The sequence below is a fragment of the Takifugu flavidus genome, chromosome 7, assembly GCF_003711565.1.
Source record: "Takifugu flavidus isolate HTHZ2018 chromosome 7, ASM371156v2, whole genome shotgun sequence".
NCBI classification, from domain to species: Eukaryota; Metazoa; Chordata; class Actinopteri; order Tetraodontiformes; family Tetraodontidae; genus Takifugu; species Takifugu flavidus.
The window spans coordinates 4,859,299-4,882,303 of record NC_079526.1 but is presented as its reverse complement, the minus strand read 5'-3'; the positions used below and the strand labels follow the sequence as shown (position 1 = coordinate 4,882,303).

The following is a 23,005-nucleotide window of genomic DNA, read 5'->3' as shown; positions in this document are numbered from 1 at the left end:
CGCACATTAAAAAAAAATAGTGCTGAGGCCGGACCGTTTGTCACCGATGTGTTTCTGGGGGAAGCTTTTGAGTGCACACCCAATATAATTTTTAGGAACGCGTAAGGCGTCTTTTTACACACAAGTTAAGTTTAGTCTTGGGTTTTTCCCACTAAATAATTGGATCAAGAGAACTCTTTAGGGTGCCAACTCAACATTTAGAGCTTATGTAACGTACAGCGGTATATTTCTCGTAGCTAACGTTAGCACTTGTGGTAGCATTGACACTGACATTGACAGCTGACCACGGTCGACCGGGCATAGGACTTATAATACAGCGTAAAAAAATGAATCACTCTCACGACGAAGATGATTTTACACGAAAATGCGGGGTTTCAAGCGGGTTTTACAATAGTCGATAAAAGTCGTGTGACGTGCAGCAACTTCTTCGCAAGCTACAGAGTAAAATAGAGCCGGGGGCAAGAGGATGGCATTTCTTTGCGTTAATGCTTTGAAGCGGAGTCGCTTCTGCTTTCTTCCTATAGATGTGTCACGATGCTTCCAGGTCCGTATGCAAACTGGACATCGGGTAAATCAGGTGAGCACGGTGCGCTGTCAGGTTAGCTGTCACAGAACAGCAAAGGTTGCTGTGATCAGAGACTTCCGCCATACAGTAAGATCCGGGACAGGACGGCCGCCGCTGTTGCCCCGCAGCTTTGTGGAGACCCCCCCATCTCTGCATTCTCCACCTGTTCTGAAGCACCATGGGCACCACTTCCACACCTCTGCCCATCTGAAGGGTCTTCCTGCTGCTGCTGTATGGATGGTGCTGAAGCCCCTGCAGAAACTAGCTGCTGCTATACTGGGCAGGTAGGAATAAACAAACAAACAAACGTGAAAAAGGACTCGCCAAAACCTACATACGCATCAGTTCCAGTTTGGATCAGCACAGATTGGATAACAAAGTAAAAATGTACTGAAAACTGATCACAAATGGATCCAGAACATCACGTGCAAATTGATACAAGTAAACACTTAAATGAAGCAATGTGCCAATTCCCTATGCAATGTTTTTTTCCCCCATTTGTCTTCATTTTAGTACACAGAGAAAAGGCAAAAACACTCTAAGTGCTTAGTGCTTCTTCCGTCCTTAGTGCATTTGTTTAATTAGTTATTTTAACCTTGTAATTTGTGCAATCTATTACGTCCAATTTCACCAAATCGGAATCAATGGTGTGATTATCCACCAGGATAAATCACTCTCCTGATGGAATTTGGCAACAGAGAATCTCTGAAGCCATATTGGACAACTGTTGCAACTGTGGCTCAAAGGGGGGAACAAAGTAAAATAAATAACTAAATAACCCCAAAAGGAAAATCATGTCTGTGTCATCGAATGTGGAGTGTGTGTGGTGGTGCAAGTGGTGTGCACGTGTGTGGATGTAGAAGAAAACACCACCAAACAACCCCACGTCATCAGCCATGACAGCAGTTGGCTGCTCAGCCACTGGAGAGAGCAGATTAATGGAGGCGACCCTTTATAGTGAAACTCCCCCAGATGTGGTCTCATCTGGGCGACCCACTGGTTCCAGGTTTTAATGGTCCCGGTCCAAATTCCCGTCCTAATTATATACTGTATATCCTGAGTGGCTATATTTACATTTTATTTAGATATAAATTGTAATTGCCACTGCTTTATTAAACAAAGTAAGTGAAAGATTTGTAAATATTGTCCTTTCTTATTTAAACATTTACATTCTTGCATTTCTTGACATTAAAGGAGGTTTTATTCTGAGGTCCTCCTCTCTCAAGCTAGTTGGACAACCAAATAACACAAGGTTCTAAATTAATGGGGAAAACAAAGCATAAAATGCCTCTTTGTTCTGTTCAACTTTGTACAGGAGTATAAGGAAGTGGTGGGTAGCTTTACCAGCCAACCGCAGGCAGTTGTTTCGTGAATGGGTCTGGCAGCGGCGCTGGCATCTGGCAGCCTTGGCAGGGGTTGCTATGGTGATCCTATCCCTCCTACTCCTGACCCACCTGGACGAGTCCCCGCTGACAGGCAGGACTCGCCTTCTGGTGTTCAGCAGAGAGAGCTACTTGGAGCTGGCAGCTCTGACGGCAGAAGCGGTGAGAGGATGAACCAGCCCAAACACCACCAGATTAATGAAATTAAGCCAGGTGGAATGTAGCGGGCTGATGAAGGACGAAAACATTTATTACGATGAATAAACCCCAACTAACCGCAGGTGTGTGTGTCTGTGTGTGTGTGTGTTTCAGTACATGGAGGAGTTCGCGGAGCTGCTCCTTCCAGTCACTGATGTTCGTCACCAGGTGGTGGAGCGGGTGGTGCAACACCTGGCTCAGAGAAACAAGGACATCCCTGAAGTGTCCGATGTCTCCTGGACCGTCCATGTGGTCCAAGGTCCCACTGTCAACGCTTTTGTCCTCCCGGTCAGTAAAAGTACAGCGGACACATTACGTTCACCTCAGTTTCCAACGCAGTCGAAATAGCAAAAGCAGCATTTTCAAGTTAAACTTTGGTTCTTTTATGTGTTTTGATATTTGCCCTTGTGTAGAATGGAGAAGTCTTCGTTTACACAGGAATGCTTGAGACTGTGACAGATGTTCACCAGCTCACCATCATCCTGGGACACGAGATGGCTCACGCTCTGTTAGGACATTCTGTAAGTATAAAAGCCTCCGTTGCCCCCCCCCCCCCCCCGTGTCATTCACTGTGATACTCGGGCAGACTATAGGAGTCAAATTAGTCTAACATTCAAAGACAGCCTCCCTGTCGGAGTCTGCGTGGATGACCTTGGAAGGCAACACACACAAACATAACAGCTGGGGGTTTGATGCAGAGCACGCAGGGAGGCTCTTTAGCTCAGAGAGAATGAATTCAGCTGCTGAACCCGCGCCGCCGTTTGCCCTCATAGACTCCTTTTTGAGTCGAAGTTAAAGCTGGAAGTCGTTCCGTCTCCCCTCGCGCGGTCATAAAATATGCATGCGAGCCCTCGCGCAAGTACGTGGCTTATAAACGGAGTAGCGCTGACCGTTCATCATCAGTGGACCCTTTTCCTGACGGCATAAAAATGGCTGAAGTGGCGTCGGTTGCATCGCTGTTGCATCAGCCGCTGATAAAGACAATCGCTTCCAAGCACCCACTAATCCTTCCCTGCTATAATGACCAAAGTCCTGCCAACTCCTGTCATGTTTGATTAATTCTCCGCAGACACCCCCCACCCCTCTAAAAAGGCCCATTCTTCATTCATACCTGTGGGTATTTCAAGAGTTTTAAATACCCTGAGAGCAAAGGCTTGAAGGAGATTTTAATTAGATGGAGAGAATGAACACTGATGGGCTTGGTGTTACCCAGTAGGTGTTGGATCGGCTGTTTAAAACCCCTAAATCTGCTCTAATGTAGAACAATTGGAACAATCAATATGCTCCAAGTGTTGTTGGTGACCTTCCTCAAAAACAGCCTTTCACCTCTCTTCCTTCGTATCCTGTTCTTTTCTTTCCCCTCCTCGACCTTCCTCCGTAACCCCTCTGTCCCCTTCTCCTCATCACGTCTGTGTTCCTCCTCTCCCCCAGGCAGAGCAGGCCAGCCTGTCTCACATCCTGGACCTCTTGTCCCTGGTTTTGCTGAGCGCCATCTGGGCTCTGTGTCCCCGAGACAGCCTGGCAGTGCTGGGACACTGGGTACAGCAAAAACTTTCTCAGGTGAGTGCTACTCAGCGAATGCCAACGTTTTCACACTTCAGTGTTTTGCATGTTCCTAAATGTCCTCTCTTTAAAGTGGTTGTGACGCCCTGATTGTGTGTTTCTCCACCAGCTGATGTTCAGTCGTCCCTACAGTAGGAAACTGGAAGCTGAAGCTGATCAAGTGGGACTGCAGCTAGCTGCGAAGGTAACATTCTCTTGGCTTCATCCTGCTTGAATGAAATATTTACGACATAAGAAAAAACGTAAAAAGTTCCGGTCCACTTCCTCTCTCCTTTGATGACATCGCCAGGATATCTTACCCTGAAATTTAGATGTTAAAAAAGATTTTAAGACTTGCATTGCAAAAGTAAGAAATGGACTAATTAAAATGCTATTAAGTAACATTATTTAAAAAAAATCCAAATAGGATTTTGGAGGTTCTCATTCAGTTTATCTCTGCTTTGAGACTATACAGTCCTGACTGTAAAGTCCTGTAGTAAAAGCTCCAATCTGGCTGCTGGACTCTAGGGGGCACTGTTGTCAAACAAAAATAAACAGGTTTCGAATCTGGTAAACTGTGCGCGCGCGTGTGTGCATGCAACAGGCCTGTGCCGATGTGCGAGCAGGACCCGTTTTCTGGCAGCAAATGGAAATAAGAGACCAGCTGAGTGGAGAACCCAGCCTTCCCGAGTGGCTGTCCACACACCCGTCGCACAGGAACAGAACCACGCACCTGGACCGCCTCATACCGCAGGTACAGATCGACGCAATCAAACAGCAACGGTCCTTGAGCTCCTTCTTGGTAAACACGTTTCTCATTAAATAGAAAGCCTCTTCATCTGCGAGAAGAGAGAGCTCTTCACCTGCCTGCCATTGGGGAGAACCCGTGTAGCTTTAGGAGATGTTGGGTGGAGCCCTAATGGAACTAATGAAGCGCCTGGAGAAATGAGCGTCCGTGTTGCAGTGATGTAACCAGGAGGAGAGAGAGAGAGAGAAGTGTAGTTTAGGACGGCGACGTGGACAAGAACGGACAACCGGCGGCTACAAAGGCTGCTTCACTGACAGGGTGCAGTGTGTGTGGGACACTACGCAGGTCATTTAACCTTGTGAGACGGACTGTTGATTCACCGTTTGAAGCTGTGAGCACAAAAGAACAGATGGATGAACCTCTAATTGTCCATCAGGTGTCATTCAGTGTGCACATGCAGTACACATTTGGGTGGGTGTGTGTCATAAGAGACCCCTGTGTGGTAGATCACCCTCTAGCCGTTGGCAGGGCCGGGCCGCTGCCACGAGTGTCATCTGGGGCGTTCGTCCATCTGCGTTGTTGCCGTGGCGAACAAAGTCTCTGGCATCTTCAGCGCTCCTTCGGGCCAAACTGTTGGACCTCATGTAGAAGCAGTAAACATGTCGGCTCTGTCGGGCAAAAGCGCCGCATAATGTGATGTTTTTAACCTTGCGAGGGGGTGACAGCATCAAGCTACTTAACCCGACTCTTCTGAGGGCAGGCCGCCTCCACCAGTGTGCTTATCATCCTTGAGAAAAGCCCATTAAGTCCCCGGCTAGCATGAGAGAGAGCCTTTTGAGTGGGTTGCCAAGTGAATGTGTGTGCGATCGGAGTCTTGTAGGGGATCGTGAGCGAGAGATTAATGAGTTAGTTGTGCGTGTGGGTGTTTGAGATGGAGGAAGAGGTTGCAACTGTAGGAGAGGCCGTGGAGATGGTCTCAAAGAGAGATGGTCTCAAAGAGAGATGGTCTCAAAGAGAGATGGTCTCACATTTCTGTGCTCACGTGTGTGGCGGTGCAGCTTTGGTCATGACTGAAGGCACAGAATGAATTGAAACTCCTCACCTGTCTTGTGGTCTCCTACCCCACCCACAGGCTCTGGAGCTGAGGGAGAGCTGCGTCTGTCCCGCCCTGCCCGCCACCGACCCCCGCGCCGTCTTTTCCGAGACGGTCCGAGTGTTGCTGGAAAAGAACAAGCGGGAAGAGGCTCACGCAGCAGCGCCGATTCACGGGCTGCCCCCGGTCCCCCTGGGCTTCCTGCAGCTCTCCTGGCCCCAAACTCCCTCCCTGCTTCCTCACATGTGCATCAGGAAAACAAAACGTCAGTGTGACCCCCCCCCAACGGCATCGGAGGGCCGGACCAGAAACCAGAACACTTCTGTTGACTTCAGCTTGGTTACTTAACCCGGAAACAGAAAATTCAGCACGATCCTCAGCACCAGATCCATACCTTTCAAGATTATGGGATGCATTATTCATTGACGCGCGGCAGCAGCCAGCGCTTTTTGGGCGCGCACGGCGGAGGTTGTGACCGAGGCAGCTGCGTTCTCATCGTGACTGCTTCATTCTCATGCTCAAACGCCTGCCGCCTGCCCAGCGGGACGCCACGTGTATATTTACATCCACGTGTCCGCAACAGGAACGCCAATGCACAACCGGTCTCATTTAACAATGCTAGTGGACTGAAAACATTGTTATTTACAGGAACATCTCAGCCAAAAAATGGTCTGGAAACTCTGGAGGACAGAGCAGCCGCGATCGGCGCCCTGACTCAGACGGGGGTGAACTCTGGGATGGGAAAAGGCCGACTTTCCATTCGGGATAAATAGCCTCCGTTGTCATTTTTTTTTAGTTTCAACATTTACACCAGACAGATGCTACTGAAACGGCAAAATATTTATTTTTCTGTGAGAGTAGGACGTGTCGGATGGGTTTTTCTGAGAACGCAAGAACACCAAGCCAAGAAAAATAACATTTTCACTGTTTTCTTTTTGGAAGTAACTGAAGAATAAACCAGGGGGTGACGCAAACGAGCCGGCGCGCTCATCTGTACGCCGCTCGCATCTGTACGCGTGGCAACGACATCGGCGCTTTCCTGCTGACGGCGCCCTCCTGGGTAGAATCCTCCTCAGCCTCTGGCAGCTGATCACACGTGTCGCGTCTGGGAAACTCGCGCGCAGAAATCACTCCAGCCCGGCTGCAATTAAAAGGAACAAACCGAATTCCAGTCAGCCGGTTTCCGCGGCGATGCCTGCGCCGCGTCTGCCAACTGTTACAAGTTCCTCGAGTGTCAGATCAGTCGCGGTATATCTGGGGATCAGAGTTAGGGTCGCGGGGGCCTCGACATGTATGATAAATGATCAGTTTCCACTGAAGGGATCTTCAAGAGAGATGGACACAGCCGTCCTGAGGAGGTAGACGTGACGGGAGACACCTACAGGAGACACGGAGCACCGGCAAACTGCCGGCAGGTAGCGAGCGAGGAGGCTACACGTCCGCCCTCGGAGGCGGCTGAGAGACGAGAACCTCAGGATGGTGTTTCCCCACCAGAAACGCTCCCAGGGAGAGCGGCGAGGGAGCGGCGCCGCACATCTGCTGCGTAGGCGGCGCAATGACGTCCCAGGATGCAGTCTGGCCGACCCCTGACCTCCCCGTGGAGTGCTGCTCATCCATTCTCATCACATGCATCGGCGGCGCGTCCAGGAGAGCCGCCGACGGAAATGTGCGCGCGGTAAAAGTTGTTGTTGTTGTGTCCTTCGGCTGTGCATTAATTATACATGTGGCATGTGGGTGTCTGATTGAAATGAATATTTTACTGCTTTTAATCACAGCCATTGCCAGAGTGATGGAGCATCTGGCTGTGTAACCTGGGTAATTAAAGATGCTGTCTCACACGCACACGCCGCATTCTCAGAGGTTGTGTCTGCGGCACCAGACAGAAGTACTCCGGGGGTTTACTAATGAGTCACAATTAGATTTGGGATGTTTTAAAGCAATGGGAGAAAATAAAGAGGCTGCTCATTCCGCTCTCGCCTTTGTCTGGCTTTGACTGGCACACAAAGGCCAGGAGCCACCGAGGAAGCTCTTAGCTGATGACGCGGCGTTTGGGTGCGCCACGCGCACTTTTGGTTTTATTGTGCCGAGCAGGGCGGAGCTCTGGCATTAAAAACTGCCGGGGCTGGAGGGGGCCGTGCAGTTTCTCCACATTAAAACCGTTTTAGTATATGGGAGCACCTAGCTGGTCACGGCGTGGTCTGACGGCAGAAACAGGCAAAAACAGTGAAATTTGAGTTCTGACACGAGGTCGTTTACAATGTGGGATCAGAAAGGCTATGAGTGCTCTGCTGAAGGCTCCATGCGAGGCCTCTAAAGACTCTGTTCACTCTCTTATCTGCTTGATCTGTTCTCCAGTCTGTGTGTTCGCGGTTGAATCGGTGACGGTTTTTATAGTCTGGCTCTCTGATGCTGTTAGAGATTAGGATGTTAACACACTCCTCCATCTGACTACATCGATCCGCACCCTGGCACCGCAATCGCATTAATGCTAACGACGTCAGGTACAAGCCTTGCAGCTCTCGTTACCCCCTCCATCTCCCTTTTTACATCTGCCTCTCTGTCAGCGTTGATTTAAATTTGAATAACCGGCTTTCTTCCCGACTCTTTCAACCAGGAGAGGGTGCGATCTAATGAAGGAGATGAGGAAAGGAGGAAGCGCAGGAGGTGGAAATGAGATGAGATCAAATGGTTTAAATCAGTCTTCTGCAGGTGCTCTGACACTGGTGGTTTTTTTAATTTTTATTTTTTTTTAGTGTTTGAATCCATAAATCAGGCCACAAGTCAGAGTGAGTATATTAGGATAGGGAACAGGTTCCTATCGCGGTGCCTTCAGGGACAGGCACACGCAGGATTTGGATGACAAAACAACAAGCTGTAGTGAAATGTGATGCAGTGAATCAGTATTAAGGACGTCTAAAAAATAAAACACAGAAACGTCATTCAAACAGTGGGAAGTCATTTTTTTGCATGCTGCACCAACACACAGGTCGTGTTCCTCTGCATCTTCACGTGTGCAGATTCTTTTTGTTTGTTTTTTCTATTCACTGAGCCACTTTACTATGTTTAACTCGCCACAGCTGCTCTCCAGTGAGCACTTTTGGAGCGTCACTGGGGGCTTCTGAGGGTGCAGGTGTGGATCTGATGAATCCACATCTCAGTTGAAATATGAAGGCACATTACATGTTTAAAATAAGCAATAACTGTGATGCAAAATGTTACAATAGAGTTTAAAATGGCTGCATTCACGATTCTACTGCAAAAATTAGCCAATGAGAAAACACACTGATCAAATGCAACAGGAGCTCCACTACAGACTTTTCAGCAGGTAAAAAAAAGAAAGAAATATATCCAGAATTATAATCTTAAGGCCAAGAAATGGTAAAATAAAGAGATTATTAGTTTTCGTTTTGCGCATTTGAAAGTGTTTAAAACGCAAATCTGTAACCTGTGGTGGAGGCCTCGGCCACAAGGGGGCAGACACGAGCCTAATGGATGCACAGGTAATAATCACTTTAAATACCCCGGCCGGCCGCCATTATTACAGGTGAATTAAGTTCCAAACTTACAAGAGAAAAGAAAAATATTCACAACTTGGACGCTGTAAGGAAATTCAAATGGAAGTCAAACACCAAGTTACGTAGCAATGTTACTCACCTTGGGTTTAACTAAGCTTAACTAAGGGTTAACCTGTTGCGTTCATTTACGCCACAGGTTCAAGTCCGTTGATGCCACGTCCATATGATATATGTCTATATGATAAACTGTAAAACAATGAGGAGTGATCTTGTTTATGCATCCAAATCTCATCATTTATACATTTTCTAGTAAACGCCCGTCGCTGTTTATCCTTGCTGAGCGACAGAACATGTCTGATTGAAACAAGACTCTACAGCAAGTTCTATTTTTACTCTTTTAACCCAAACCCATGTCAGAAAAATGTTTAAATAATCAGACTCTCGCAGACTCTCACGGTAATGAGTCCCGGTGTCACCGTGTTTGAGGGCTGTTGTGCGTGCGCCTGCTTACAGCGACTTACCAGAGATATTATGAGGGATTAAGTCAGGAATAAATTTGAATAATTTCCCATTAATCCTCCTACCTTTGTTTCTGTGACATTTGTTTTAAATTTGACAAAATAATTCCAGCTTACTGCCGGGGAGAACCTGCGTAATGTCTGAAAGCTCACGCTGTTCGCAAAGGTTCTCAGGGACCCACTGGCTAAAGCTGATTAGCCAATAAAACGACATGTTGTCCGTTGCTTTTAGTCTAATTCCGTGTTGCTGTGGAACCCGAAGGAAAAGCCTGCAAAGCACGTGTGAGGATACCGAGAACCTTATTTCTGGGCTTCCTCCTCGCAGAGCTCCAGTCAGTGCAGCTCTGCTGCAGAAAATCCCACCCGTCCATAAAGCCATCCATTTAGGCGGCGTTATCTCTGGCGGTCTCGTTGCCATGGTTTCAATCATGCTCTCTGCCTGTTATGGTGCTTGAAGGACAAAGTGTTAAAGGTTTGCAGCATTTGGAGTGTCCGGCAGAGGCAAAGGGGGCAAAAGTAATAAATGTACCTTTCATTTTCAACAATTAATAAATATTAAATGTCATCCCTAACTCACTCACACGCGCACAAACACGTGCGCGTACACAGCCATCTTCTATCCACAACCCCACTGGTGTCGCTCAGCAAGTCTCATCTTTAACTCGTCGATAGGCAGGAGCTTCTGCCCCCCCTCCGCTGCTCCCGGCCCGGGCTGCAGGTCCAGCAGCCCCCCCGAGTCACGTTCCATGACTCGGCCGCACGCTGCGCAGCTCCGCGGGGGCCCGCTTGATGAATGTGCGCACAGCGTGGAGACGCGTCCCCGTGAAGGCTCCACGTTGTCAGACATTAGGCTAAAAATGGACCTAATGTAGGTGACCTGGTTGGAGAGTGAGGGGGAGGGAGCAGCGGAAGGATCTGGCCACGGTACGTGCAGGCTGGTAAAAATAGAAAAAAAAACAGAGGGAGGGAAGGAAAGAGCTTAAATCCTCTCTCACCCCACAGCGCCGCGTGAACCCCCCCCCCCCCCCCCACCTATCTGTCTTATTGTGAGGGTCTTAGGGCCTTCCATAACTTTAATAACAGTCTTTAATAAGTCCCCAGATTGTGGCTGGTTGGTCGGAGCTTCCATTTCACCACATTGCTGCTTAATCTCTCTCCAAAACAGATCCTTCCTTCCTTCCTTCCTTCCTTCCTTCCTTCCTTCCTTCCTTCCTTCCTTCCTTCCTTCCTTCCACTCCGCCTTTTTGCCGCATCTCTCTGCATTTCACCGCAAGATTATGGACGGGCTTAATTAACGACCGGAGGGATCAGAGGAAGCACGATGTGTGCAATGCATGATGGGGGATGTTGCTACGACAGAGCATCAGCACCGACTGGCTCTCACAGAGGAACCCGTGACTCAACCATTGTACGCTGACTGAAACCTGCCGTCTCTGCTCCTGCCGTCTGCGTGGTGACGCTGTGGTGCGCCCGTGCGCCACTCTTTAGTTTCAGTCTCTTTGGCCTACTTAGGCTGCTTCTAAGTAGCACACTGAGCTGCTTCTGCTCTCCCCATAGACTCGAGGCTGAATAATTGAGTAATTTTGGAGGCACGGTAATAGGCTATGCTGCTGCTGTAATAACCTGCTGGACAATGTGCACGCCAGACTGTGCGAGCGTGGTGCCCGTGTGTGATAATGGCAGCTATTACTCCAGGGCCTCCAAAGCAGCCACATACTGTATGAGGAGCCAGATACAGTGTGATGCTGCTCGCCGTGGGAGCCTCTTTGGGTCTCACCATTTTGGATTTTCTTCTTCTTTTCGCAGTGGTTTTGTCATTTGGTGACGGTATTTCATGAGACTTGGGTTTTTGTTGTTATTTTAAGCCAAAAAATCAATAGAAAGACATATTTAAAGTGTTCTTTACGATTCACGATAGTCTTAATTTTTGGATTATTGGTAATGAAGGAGCAGCTGAAGCTCTGAAACCATCTGATTTGTTTTGATGTTGCTAATATTTATTAGCTACCGTTAATGATGGAATGTAGGAGATCGTAAACAAGTAGCCGTTGTAATGGAAACTCTCCAACCATTATAGCTGAAGCCGACTCCTGTTTCAGGCTTGACTGGTCAAATTGATGGATTTGTTCAGTCTAATCAATAAGGAAATACCTCAGTGATAAGCAGAACACCGTAGTCTCTCAGAGGTTTGTGTCACACCTCTTCCTACTTCATATCGCTGCAGATGAAAGCGACACCTCGCGGTTACCCGGAGTTGCCAGATCAGAGGGTGACTGTTAGAACAGCGTTTCATCAAAAAGTTGGAGCTGACAAGAGTTTAGCGCAGTGATGTGTGTTTATGCAGGAGGTGAGCGCGTCTTTGCCAGCTTTATGTACACTTTGAAGCGCGCCCTGCACATCTGTCCTCAGCAAGTGTGCTGCAGACAGACGTGCAGACATTTCCTCTCATCTTCCTCCCTCTGCTGTCAGTCATGTTTCCATTTTGTTGCCTCGTGTCGACAGTCAGTATGATAATCTGTCATGCTAATCCTGCTAACAAACCCAGCTAATGAACTTCTCTCTCTCTCTGTCTCTCTGTCTCTCTCTCTCTCTCTCTCTCACACACACACACACACACACACACACACACACACACACACACCCAGACACACAGCTGTCTGAGACAATATCTCATGTTTATCATTTACATACACGTTTAACATTCTACATTTGAAGAAAAAGCATTTTCCAATCAAACACTGCACTTCTAGAGCTAAAGTCCTGCGACAGGAAGGAATAAATCAGTGTTCCGCTCTCAAAAAGATCAGAACGCTTTAGGATGTAAGGAGGAGGTAAAGTGATGACTGCAGAGTGAAATGATGAAGGATGAATACAGCCAGACACAACAGGTCTTGTCAGGATTTGGGATTTTGCCCGGTTTCACCAAGTTACCCGTGGGCCAAAACTTTCCCTCAACTGCAAACAAGTACCTGACCCGGGTCTAGCGGTGCTCCCCCATGAGGAGGGGAGTCGCGCGCTGAAGAACACGGGCCGGTGGAACACCCGCAGCCTTTAGTTGATGTATACAAGCAGCACGCTTTGATCATTTTCTAAATAGAGCAGAAGTGAAGCTACGAGAAGCGGATGGACAGCAAGGTCGGGGCTGTGTTGAACACACATGCCAAGGAAATTCAGCCGGCCTTTGAGAAAATTTGACTCGCACAACTACTGATTCTGTAGAAAAATAGCCAACAAGCTGGTGGAGCCAAATGTCGGGCGCACGTCTGAACAAATTCAGCAAAACGTAAAGAATGTTAGAGCAGATTATGAGGAGATGAGGAACAGGCGAGGGAGGTTCAGCCCCACACCAGAGCAGCTTTTAACACCTTTTTCTTGGAACGTGGAGGTGTGTTGGAAATGCAAACCCCAACCATTAGCAATGTGGCAAATGTTGGTGAAAAAGAGTCTATTTTTAATCAGACTATTAAAGAAATATGTTTAGAAACACTCACATTGCTGTAACATGGAGAGAATCTAGCAGGAAAAGAACAAGATTTACCTCCTAAAAGTAGTGTGGGTGAAGTTTTAGGCAATTTTAATATTCTAAAAATGACTAAGTCAGATTTGAGTTGGTTTCAATTATTCTGAAACTTTCAATGCTCCAAATCACCAAACCTATTATCATCATATCTGAGGGCTAAAGGAACAGCCAGAAGTGGCTTTCTTTCTTTAATTACGGGAATGAAACGTTCAAACATTAAATGAAGCTTATGAACCAAGGAGAGGATATTGTCATTGTTAGACCGCCAAAATAAAATCATCATGAAGACAAATGCCAGAAGTCACTCAAAGAGAGAAATGTCTCTTAATCACACTGGAAATACCCACGCGGGTTTGAGCAACCACCTTTGATGGAGACTCCTCAGAACTCCCTCTATAGGACCCCCCCCCCCCCCCAACACACACACACACACACACACACACACACACACAACACACACACACACACACACCCTAGTGGCTGATAAAGACCTTTGGCTGAGACTTTCCTCTGTGCTGTGGGCTCATTAATGCTCAGAGTGTGTCTGTATGACTGAGGACTAAGCCTACAGCTCTTATCAACAACACCAGGCCTGGCCGCTACACACACACACACACACACACACACATTCTCTCTCTCTCTCAGGGACACACAAATACGGATACACACATTGGATTATGAAGAGTGTTGATAAGTTGTCAAAAACATCAGTTTCGATATCCCCTTACAGGACAATGACAGAGGCCCATCTCTCCACTGTTATTGTGTGTGTGTGTGTGTGTGTGTGGGTGCGTGTGTGTGGGTGCGTGTGTGGGTGCTTCTTGAGGAACACTGGCATTGTTGTTGGTGTCATCTGATGACAGGATGACATAACTGCTTACACCTCCGGTTCTTGTGGACTGTATTTGTTTCCAGCAGCACACAAAACTGTGAGTTATTAACATATTTATGACTGCGTCTGTGCCTCTGAATTGATATGGCGACGCATCCTTGGCCCCGCATATTTGTAATCACGTGTTGGAGCAGAGTAATGGTGGAGGCCCAGATAGTGAGGACTGTGGGCAGCTCTTTCAAACTGGTGTGTGTGTGTGTGTGTGTGTGTGTGTGTGTGTGTGTGTGTGTGTGTGTGTGTGTATGAATTGTCTGAGCCTCCGGCTGTGTTTTGCCTGGTAGATAATTTAATCTTTTTATCCTCTTGCTCGGGTATCATTCTCCCCATACATTAACAGCAAGGTCGTGCTGCAGCCCCCTTGGAGGCATGAGCCGTGAATCCTTGACCTTCTGCTGATGATGGACTCATTTTTTGTTCTGTCATAGAAGTTAAATCAACAGATGAATGTTTGTAATGTTGTTTTTCTCATGCTATGAGTTGCAGATGGTGGATATATAATATTTACTCTTTTGTATCCATGCATATATCCTAATATAGAATATATTTGTGTACCATTCATGTTGGTCATGTTTATAAAGTGTGGTTTCTGTGGTTTCAACTGGCCCAAATGTCCTTTGATGGCCTCTAATCCCTCTGAAAGGTGGCCAGATAGCCTGCAGCAGGCAATAACTGGCCAGCCTCAGAAACTCTCTTCCAGAGGATTTGAAATTTTACAGCTGAGGGTAAATTATGGACGGCTGGTGCTAATAATGTTCCTCCCCGGTTTATGGTCAGATTCCTCATAGAGTCTGACCGGTCGCATGGCTGGCTGGTTCTTCGCAGCTCTGTTGCTGTGGCCGTGCCTAATTAGAGGCAGCATCTGGGGCCGGCACGAGCGAGAGGCAGCACCAGTCGTGCAGCTCTGGACACAATCGGAGCTCAGCGTCTGAACGCTACGCTGGCTGATGCTTGTGATTTATTTGGTGTGATGCAGGGGAGCGCCATCTGAATCCGTGGCGAGAGCCCTTCGGCAGGTCTGGCGAACGTGTGTTCTTTTTGTCTGTTCTGGGAGTTGAGAAGCATCTCTTTAATTTGGTCTGTATTTGAATTTGGCCCATGGGCACGAAAGGCTCTACTGAGAAATGGCAGAGGATGAGAAGGAGGCAGAAAAGATAGATTTAAAAGACGGGAGGAACGGTGGCAGTGCAAGGACAGGAGTGGAAAAAGCGGCTCGGCACACGGATGGATGGAGGAAAATATAGAGAGAGGAAAAGGAGGTGCAGGAGGAGGCTGAGGCTGGACACGGCATTGCATCCTCAGTCATCTGTGAGACTTCATAAGTACTGTGTGCATGGGCGAGTAGCTGGCAGTCAAGTCAATATGACATATGAATATTGCAGAAGCCATTCTCTCCCCTCCTGCCCTCCTCCATTATTAATGTGCGGCTCAGAGTTGGCACAACTTTACTTGAGACCTTCCTCTCCCTCACTCCAGAAAACAAATGAGAAACACAGAAAGATGGACGTGGATTATGTTGTCCTGTGCTGCGGTAATTTATTTCTGCAGGAGAAACAGAGTATACTAATTGCATTCTGCAGCCCGCTGTCACCGAGGACCGGCCCGAGGCGCCGCCACGGCGCTCATTACAAGCTGCTGCACAAACGCAGCCATTTTAATTACCTTGATTTCCTCCATTTATTTTGCTACATTAACTGACAGGTTCACGGTGCATCACGCTCGATTTCAGGTTAATCATAAAAGCTTTTTTTTTTCTTTCTTCCCCAAAATCAAAAAGTCTATAGCTGCCAAAAGATTTGACCTGTTCTCATGTGGCACTTTAACACAAGTTAAAATTTGTGTTCGTATGTGTTGAAAGTGGAAAGAAAAGTCTTGAGACCTCGTGAAATAAAGCTTTATGATTTCTGAGGATGCCTCAGGTTGTGTTTTTTGTCGTCAAACAGGCTTTAGTGGTTTGATTCCAGCTAACTATGTGAAGTTATTTCCTCCCACAGTCTCACAACATCAACACTAGCTTGATTAGAGACCCTAAATTGTTTCTAGGTACCAGTAAAACTGTGATGACTGGTGATGTGTGTGTGATTCCTCCCTCCCACCCAGTAGCTACTAGGAAAGACCCACAAGTCTTGAATTGTCTGTGTGTGCTTGTCTCATGGACCCATCGCCATGGTTACAAAGGTGTAAAGAGTAATTTACCGTATGTGAGTAAAGCCGCGCTAAGGTGCTAATAATGGCTATTGTGCAACAGCAGGGGGCAGGACGCCAGAGAATAGTTTCCACGGTCTCCCAGTCTGTCTACACATTCCACACAGTGCCCATATACGTACGCGCACACAAGCAAACACAAATACGTGCACACGGTTTTCAGCGCTGACCTTGCTGGGCTGACAGTCAGCAGGAGCAACACCTGTCCCTGCCAGCTTCATCTGTTTGCTCAGACCACTGTTACCGTGTGTGCTTCTGCACCGCGTTTTTGTTTCCACTCACTTTGAAATATGAAATCCAGTATTTATCTGCTAGTTGAGGCAAAAGAAGCAAAAGAAGCAAAGGCAAACAGTTCAGCCAGACAACTCTGGATTAAACCAAGAACTTTATTGCGCAAATTTATTTGCAAAACTAGTGCAACAGCAGCTTTGGCGTCTCATGCCTTCATTCACTGATAATAGGGCATTACAGGGAAGGAATATCGGACCCCCCCATGGGGCTGGACAAAAACAGAGCCCACAGGAGGGTGCTGGAGAGGCGGCGGGGTTGATCTCTGAATGGCAGCACAGAGCAGCAGAACCCGGGGCAGCAGAAGGCGGAGCAGCATGAGCAGCATCCACCAAGCACAGCAGCAGCATGGAGCGATCAGGAGAACCAGGGGGACTTAAATACCTGCCCTGATCAAGAGAGAGGTGCATGTGACTGATCAGCTGATCCGGAACCTGAACCACCTCCGCGGGCTTCGCACCATTCTGGATTTATCCGTGCAGGAAGCGTGTAGCATAAATCTCTGTGTGCATCACCACATGACCGAGGTGTTTAATTTTGCATGTTTGAGGGCTGCATCTGTGCGCGGCAGTACTGCAGCTCCCACGTGCAGCTGCAGATGCTGCAGCAGTGATTGACGAGAAGGGTGACTGTGCAGCAGGAACAGAGCTCAGCCCCGTCCGACGGCTCTGTAAATATTTCCCATTTCTGCCGCCTCAGCAAGTCTCTGCTGGAGCACAACACATGGATCAAATTGGCAGGTTCCAGGCAGGGCGGGAGCGGCGTAAATAAAGCACAGCTGAATGAGAGCCGAGGTCAGGGCGGCAGGGATGGAAAAACGCTAGGAGAAAAGGAGATTTAGGAAGTGGGGGAACAGAGGCCGGATGCGTATCAGAGCCGCGACGTACCGCATCGCACCTGCAACTGAGAAGGAACGCGGCTGAAGATAGGTAGACGGCGAGCACTCGGGCTGGGACGGGGACGGAAATGCCTGGCTGCAGAGGAAATGGACACGTTGATATTAGACTGCAGCGGAGCATTACTTTGTCATTTTCTGGAGTAAAAGGAAGCCCTAATTGTGACCTTTACGGGTCGGTTTCTTTCAGAGTCGCCGTATGGAGCGTTTTACAGTGGAACTAAAATCTCCAAAAGCCACATTGTAAAGTTGGCCCGCCGTCGGAATCCACCCAGTGTGAAATGAATTTGAGCTTGCGGGAGGTTCGCGTGGATCCTGAGGCCTGCAGGTCCTTTAAAGGAGCAAAGGTTTGACATAAAGTAGCTTTGTGGATTGGGTGAAACCAGGGCCTCCGTTTTTACTTACGCAAGACCCTCTACCTCCTCTTATAAGGCGCCTCCCCCCTTCCCCGTCGTCCTCTGACCGAAGCACACAAGGGTGACGTCAGCGTGGCGATGCCTTCACGTTAGCGCTTCCGTAAAAGAGCTCGTTTCAGCTAATGACTTGGCTGGTGTGCCTTGCCCCCAGAGCGAGGCAGCGCTCCCTCCAAACGTGGCTGATGAAAACCTTCACATCCGTCTTCCTCTTCAGACTGAGGCAGCCTGTTCTGTAAAGACTCGTCTTCACAGCATTTAATCTGATTGTCACCCACACTTAGCCGCAGCATCAACACCTCACAGACAAAAGTATCTTTTTTTTTGATCAAGGTCTTTTTATTTTGTTTTTTCCCATTTCCAGGAAATTTGGCAGGAATTTATAATACTATGTTATCAGCATCTATATCCTCAACAAATGTTAAGAAAGGCTGCCAAATATTATAACTTTCCAAGCAGATCCCCTGATTGTATATCTGATCTTCTCCGACTTGATGTGCTGGAGGTTTTTGGGTCCTTCCATGTCAATAATATCTGTCTCCTAGGTAACAGAACAGAAAGCCAGCACAGGTTTTTCCTTTATCTCAAGTTGGGATCCTGTCCACGCTACGCCGAAAAGTGCAATGAATGGAGACGGCGCCAGTTCTTTACCAAAAATCTTGGAAAAGGGATCCAAACATGTGTCCAAAGCATGTGTAAGAGAGTAGCTGGGTCTCTTCTGCATCGGTCCCAAATGGGATCTATTTCAGGTTGGATTTTGGAAAGTCTAACTTTAGACCAACAGAGTCGGTGTACGTTGAGTTCAAGATTGTACTCTTTTGTGCCGAATGTCATCTGTGTTCATTTAAATCCGTCTGCCACTTATTCTTTAGTAAGTCTAAAGGGATCAAGTTGTGAGAATGCAATGTTTCATATGCCATCCTAATAGACAAAAGGAACTTTTAATACATTCTGTATTTGCTGTTGTAGTTGTTTATCACAGTGGTCCCCAACCTTTTTATCACCGCGAACCTGTCAGCGCTTGACAACTTTACTGCGGCCCGGGGGGGGTTGAACTACCGGATAAGTGTGCCCACAAAGACTCACAAGCGCTACTCTCTCCTACTCGCTACGATAACGTTTAAACATCCCTTCAAAATAAGCTACAGATACGCTACAAAGACGAATATAAAGAACATTTTATTTTCATGAAAACTTTAACTCACCATAACGACAAATCAATGGGAGCCCTGCGCTTGTTTCTCTGCAACGAGACGGTGATGGCAGACAATGACACCTGAAGTGTGTTGCTTATGCCCAGTCTACCCGCTTCACACAGATAGGATGTCGCAAATGGCAACCAGGTTTTCAGTGCTGTGGTGGCGGTTTCAGGGTATTCTGCCATGACTTTAATCCGGAATACTGGACCACCAGGTACGATGCTCTCAGTGCGTTCACATTTACTGATGTGGTGGCCCTTCTTCTACCCATCGTGTTCCTGTTTTTTTTCCTTTCAAAATACTCCAGGGGCTTGTCTTTTAAACTAGGGTGCTGGGTCTCCAAGTGGCGAAGTAGTTTCGAAAGCTTCATTGCCTCATTAGTGAGCCGGTCGCCGCAAATTACGCAGAGTGGGCTTTAGGTAGGTTTTAAGCCGAATCTTAAAAGTAGCGATGGAGTCAGCCTCCCGTACCTGGACAGGGAACTGGTTCCATAGCAGGGGGGCCTGGTAGCTAAATGCTCGGCCCCCCATTCTACCTCTAGAGACTCTGGGAACCACAAGTAGACCAGCATTCTGAGAGCGGAGCGGTCTATTGGGCTGGTAAGGTGTCACTAGCTCCTCCAGGTAGGATGGAGCCAGGCCTCTGAGGACCTTGTAGGTCAAAAAAAGGGTTTTAAAAATTATTCTAAATTTAACGGGCAGCCAATGAAGAGACGCCAGTACAGGAGTTATGTGATCTCTTTTGTCAATACCTGTCAGAACTCTGGCTGCAGCATTTTGGATCAGCTGGAGGCTTCTTAAAGAGCTGTTTGGACACCCTGATAATAAAGAATTACAATAGTCCAGCCTGGAAGTAACAAATGCATGGACTAACTTTTCAGCATCATGCCGCGTCAGCAGCTTCCTGATCTTTGTGATGTTCCTCAGGTGAAAAAAGGCACTTCTAGAGACTGTTTTAATGTGTGAGTTGAAGAAGAGATTTTGATCAAAAGTTACTCCTAGATTCCTCACAGAGAGACTAGATGTTAATGAGATACCATCTAGAGTGATCATGTGATCTAATCTATCCCTGAGAGGTTCAGGACCAAACACCATGACTTCAATTTTTCCTGAATTCAGGAAAAGGAAATTTGAAGACATTTTGCAGGATTCATGTTGTTGCAGTGACATATTTGCTGTGTTAGCAGAATAAATGTTATTTAGCTTTATTATTCAGAAACCTCACATCAATAGGCTTTAATCAGATAAAAAGGGGTTTCCTGAAGGTTGATCTTATGGGTTAGTGTAAGAAAGATGGAAAAAAGTCCCCAAGTTGGCGATAGAAGAAAATGTTGTGCATAAAAACAGCACTCTGGAAATGATCTTTTCGGATTCACTAAATCTAGGGTTCACTATCTTGCTAACAGACATGTAAATCGGGGGTTATCAAATCATGATTTGGTTTCAGCACATCAAAGTGCTTTTACAGCAACTCAAATCAATCTTTATTTATACAGCATCTGTTACAATCAAAATTGTTTCTAGGTGCTTTCCAGAATCCCAGGGCCTGACCCCCAACAAGCAACAGTGGCAAGGAAGAACTCCCCTTTAACAAGATGATCCGAGACAGAAGGGGGGAAGAAACGGCTTAAAAAGAGGAGGTGGAGGGAGACGGAACAGAGACGTTACCCAATTACACAGGAGGAAGACTTGTCAGGAAGATGTGGATGACACCCACCAGAGTTCAAAATAAAACAGGACGTGATAAAGACAGGGACAAAAACCTGTACAGGAGAGACACTTAACACTGGTCCTGCTCGTCTGGAATTAACAACATACAGTTGGAAAAGCCTGAATTTTTTTCTTCTCAATGTTTAGAATGAATAATGACGTGTTATTAAAAATTTACACTAAATAAATGTCTGTCAAGGCCACCTGGGTTTCTTTTGGATCAGAGCCTCAGACTTTTTTTTTTCAGCCGTTCGACACCAAAACATGGGTAACATTTATTGAGTAACCTCTAAAAGCATTCCCCCAGCCCCAAGTCCACCACATGGTCCCCATGTTGGCCCGTCTGGGCTGGGTGTATAATAAAAATAGTTACCTAGAAACAAAGCAGAGACCAGACACCAGTCATTTTCTCAGGTATTGTGAGATGTAGGAGAATAGTGTGTTTATTTAGGCAGTGATGATAAATGGTTACAGATCATTATAAGGTTCACATTTCTTGAAAAGTAAAGTAAAATAGAGGGACATCAGCTGTCAACGGAACCATGGGTGGCACAACATCTGTCCCAGGGTAAGGCGCTGATCTGGGTTGACGAGCAAACAGCTCATCAAAAAGTTCTTACAGTCTGAGGAGGGTAGATGGAGAGAAAAGTGACCGTTAGCACGAAAGCTGCATTCATTAATTACAAGTTCAGACAACTGCAAAATATTAACAAAGAAGAAGCAGTAGCATCTCTTTACCTTCAGACACTTTCAGCTCCATTATGGTGTACATGAGGACATTTTGGCAGTGCTGCATCCTTGTTACAAACAAGTCAGTATTTACACTGAGAAGTTGGAGGAGGATGCAGCCGAGTTGCCAGACGGTGGTCGGGCCAGCTTCATATAGTCCCCGGTGGTCAACCTCTGGAGGAATAGGTTCCTGTGAGAAAAGAAAAAGGTTTTGAATTAAAGTGTCCACTGAAAAGCTCCAAATCAGACGTCAGCATGAGTTCAGCCGTACCGGAGTAGCTGCAATATCCCGGCGTCACAAACCAGCCACAACCAAAGTCAATGACGCGCACTCGAGGAATGCGCCAAGCATCATAGAATTGGAGGAGTAGGTTTTCTGCTTTTAGATCGCGGTGGAAGACGCCTGCCTTATGGATTTCAATTGCAGCTTCCACCAGCTGCCTCATGAATTCCTGATGGACAGAAAGAAGAGTTAAAGAACATCCAAAGATATTATCAGACTGAGCTCTGCAGCGGTGGGAGGCGGTCCACCGTAACATGATAACCAGCATTATTACCTTAGCCAGGCGTTCCTCTATTTGGCCATTGTTGAAGTCGAACAGGCTCATGCAGTAATTTGGCCTCTCCATAATCAGCAGGACTTCATAATCAAGGTCAGTCCATGCTAATGGGGATACCGCTGCATTTTCCCCTACAGAGTCCCTTGCTGCCATCGTCATCAATACCATCTCCAGTGGGGCGCAGCGTTCCTCACCGTTTATCACCTGAAGAGAGGAACACAACATGCTCGTCTGTGGTTTACTGCTGGTCATCAATGAAAAAGGAGCAGCTCCACACTAAGTTCAACAGCTGATGGTAGCATCAAAGCTAGCCTTACCACTGGCTGGAACTTGACCATGTCCTTATCAATGTGCTTGATTGCCACCTGCAGGAAAAAATCATGTGTCAAGGAGATCAGTGATGATTAAATGTGTATGTGTGTTTGGTGTGATTCAAATAAAAATACTTACTGGAAATAAATCGTGCCTTCTATAACCACTATACACTGTTCCATAACCTCCTTCTCCCAGCTGTGAATCTTCAATATATTGTTTCTCATATTCTTCTGCAAATACAGATTTACTACAGCTATAGTGCACACAAACACAAACACACACACACATACACCGTCCACAATAACCTCACCTCTGCTGAGTGGCTCCAAGATATTCTTGGGCTTTGCTGTGCTTGATGGCCGCAGCTCGGGAAAAGACACATTGTGAGGAACCGTCACTGGTTCAGTCCTCTGTCTCTTCCTGGGTGCTTCTGGGTCTGACTGGGCCTTTCTTTTTGTGCCCCGGTTTGACACCTCCTTCGGTGCCACTCGAGTAGTGGGTTTGCTACAAACTGTTCGCCTGCACTCAGAGCCGACCTTCCTCCTTTTGCACACCGGCCTACCGTCCTCCCCTCTGCTGGTGGTTGGACTGGTGCTGGTCTCTGATTTTGAGGATTCCTCACGTTTGCGTTTATGTGATGAGTTGCCCATTTCTGCTCTGTACGACAGCTCAACAGCCAATGTTGCACAGTTGTTAGTATATTGAGCAGGGGAACATTATTG

General features: G+C 47.2%; 1 protein-coding gene and 1 long non-coding RNA gene across 4 annotated transcripts; one reads left to right on the top strand and one right to left on the bottom strand.

The window, feature by feature from the left end:
• The first annotated feature begins 71 nt into the window (after window positions 1-71).
• oma1 (OMA1 zinc metallopeptidase) lies at window positions 72-22,481 on the top strand. 3 transcript variants are annotated; one of them, XM_057039094.1, is made up of 8 exons: window positions 72-849; window positions 1,881-2,109; window positions 2,260-2,433; window positions 2,559-2,666; window positions 3,577-3,705; window positions 3,818-3,892; window positions 4,292-4,441; window positions 22,106-22,481. In XM_057039094.1, exons 1-8 carry the CDS (start codon window positions 467-469, stop codon window positions 22,259-22,261), a joined length of 1,404 nt encoding a protein of 467 aa, XP_056895074.1. In that variant the 5' UTR covers window positions 72-466; the 3' UTR covers window positions 22,262-22,481. The 3 variants fall into 3 exon arrangements, with proteins under 3 accessions (XP_056895074.1, XP_056895072.1, XP_056895075.1); XM_057039092.1 differs by lacking the exon at window positions 22,106-22,481 and adding an exon at window positions 5,568-8,467; XM_057039095.1 differs by lacking the exon at window positions 22,106-22,481 and adding an exon at window positions 4,514-5,561.
• On the bottom strand, window positions 20,849-22,494 carry LOC130529184 (uncharacterized). Its single transcript, XR_008951494.1, has 4 exons — window positions 22,419-22,494; window positions 22,286-22,333; window positions 21,418-22,172; window positions 20,849-21,302 (listed from the first exon to the last, which is right to left on the bottom strand). It is a non-coding gene; the product is annotated as an uncharacterized LOC130529184 (long non-coding RNA).
• Window positions 22,495-23,005: the final 511 nt, after the last annotated feature.

What these genes read in the sequence shown, in the direction of transcription:
- oma1 (XM_057039092.1), top strand. Translation starts at nt 467, where the DNA reads ATGGCATTTCTTTGCGTTAATGCTTTGAAGCGGAGTCGCTTCTGCTTT. An exon ending in GCTGCTGCTATACTGGGCAG is followed by an intron (nt 850 to 1,880) that starts GTAGGAATAAAC and finishes AACTTTGTACAG; the next exon opens with GAGTATAAGGAAGTGGTGGG. An exon ending in GACTGCAGCTAGCTGCGAAG is followed by an intron (nt 3,893 to 4,291) that starts GTAACATTCTCT and finishes TGCATGCAACAG; the next exon opens with GCCTGTGCCGATGTGCGAGC.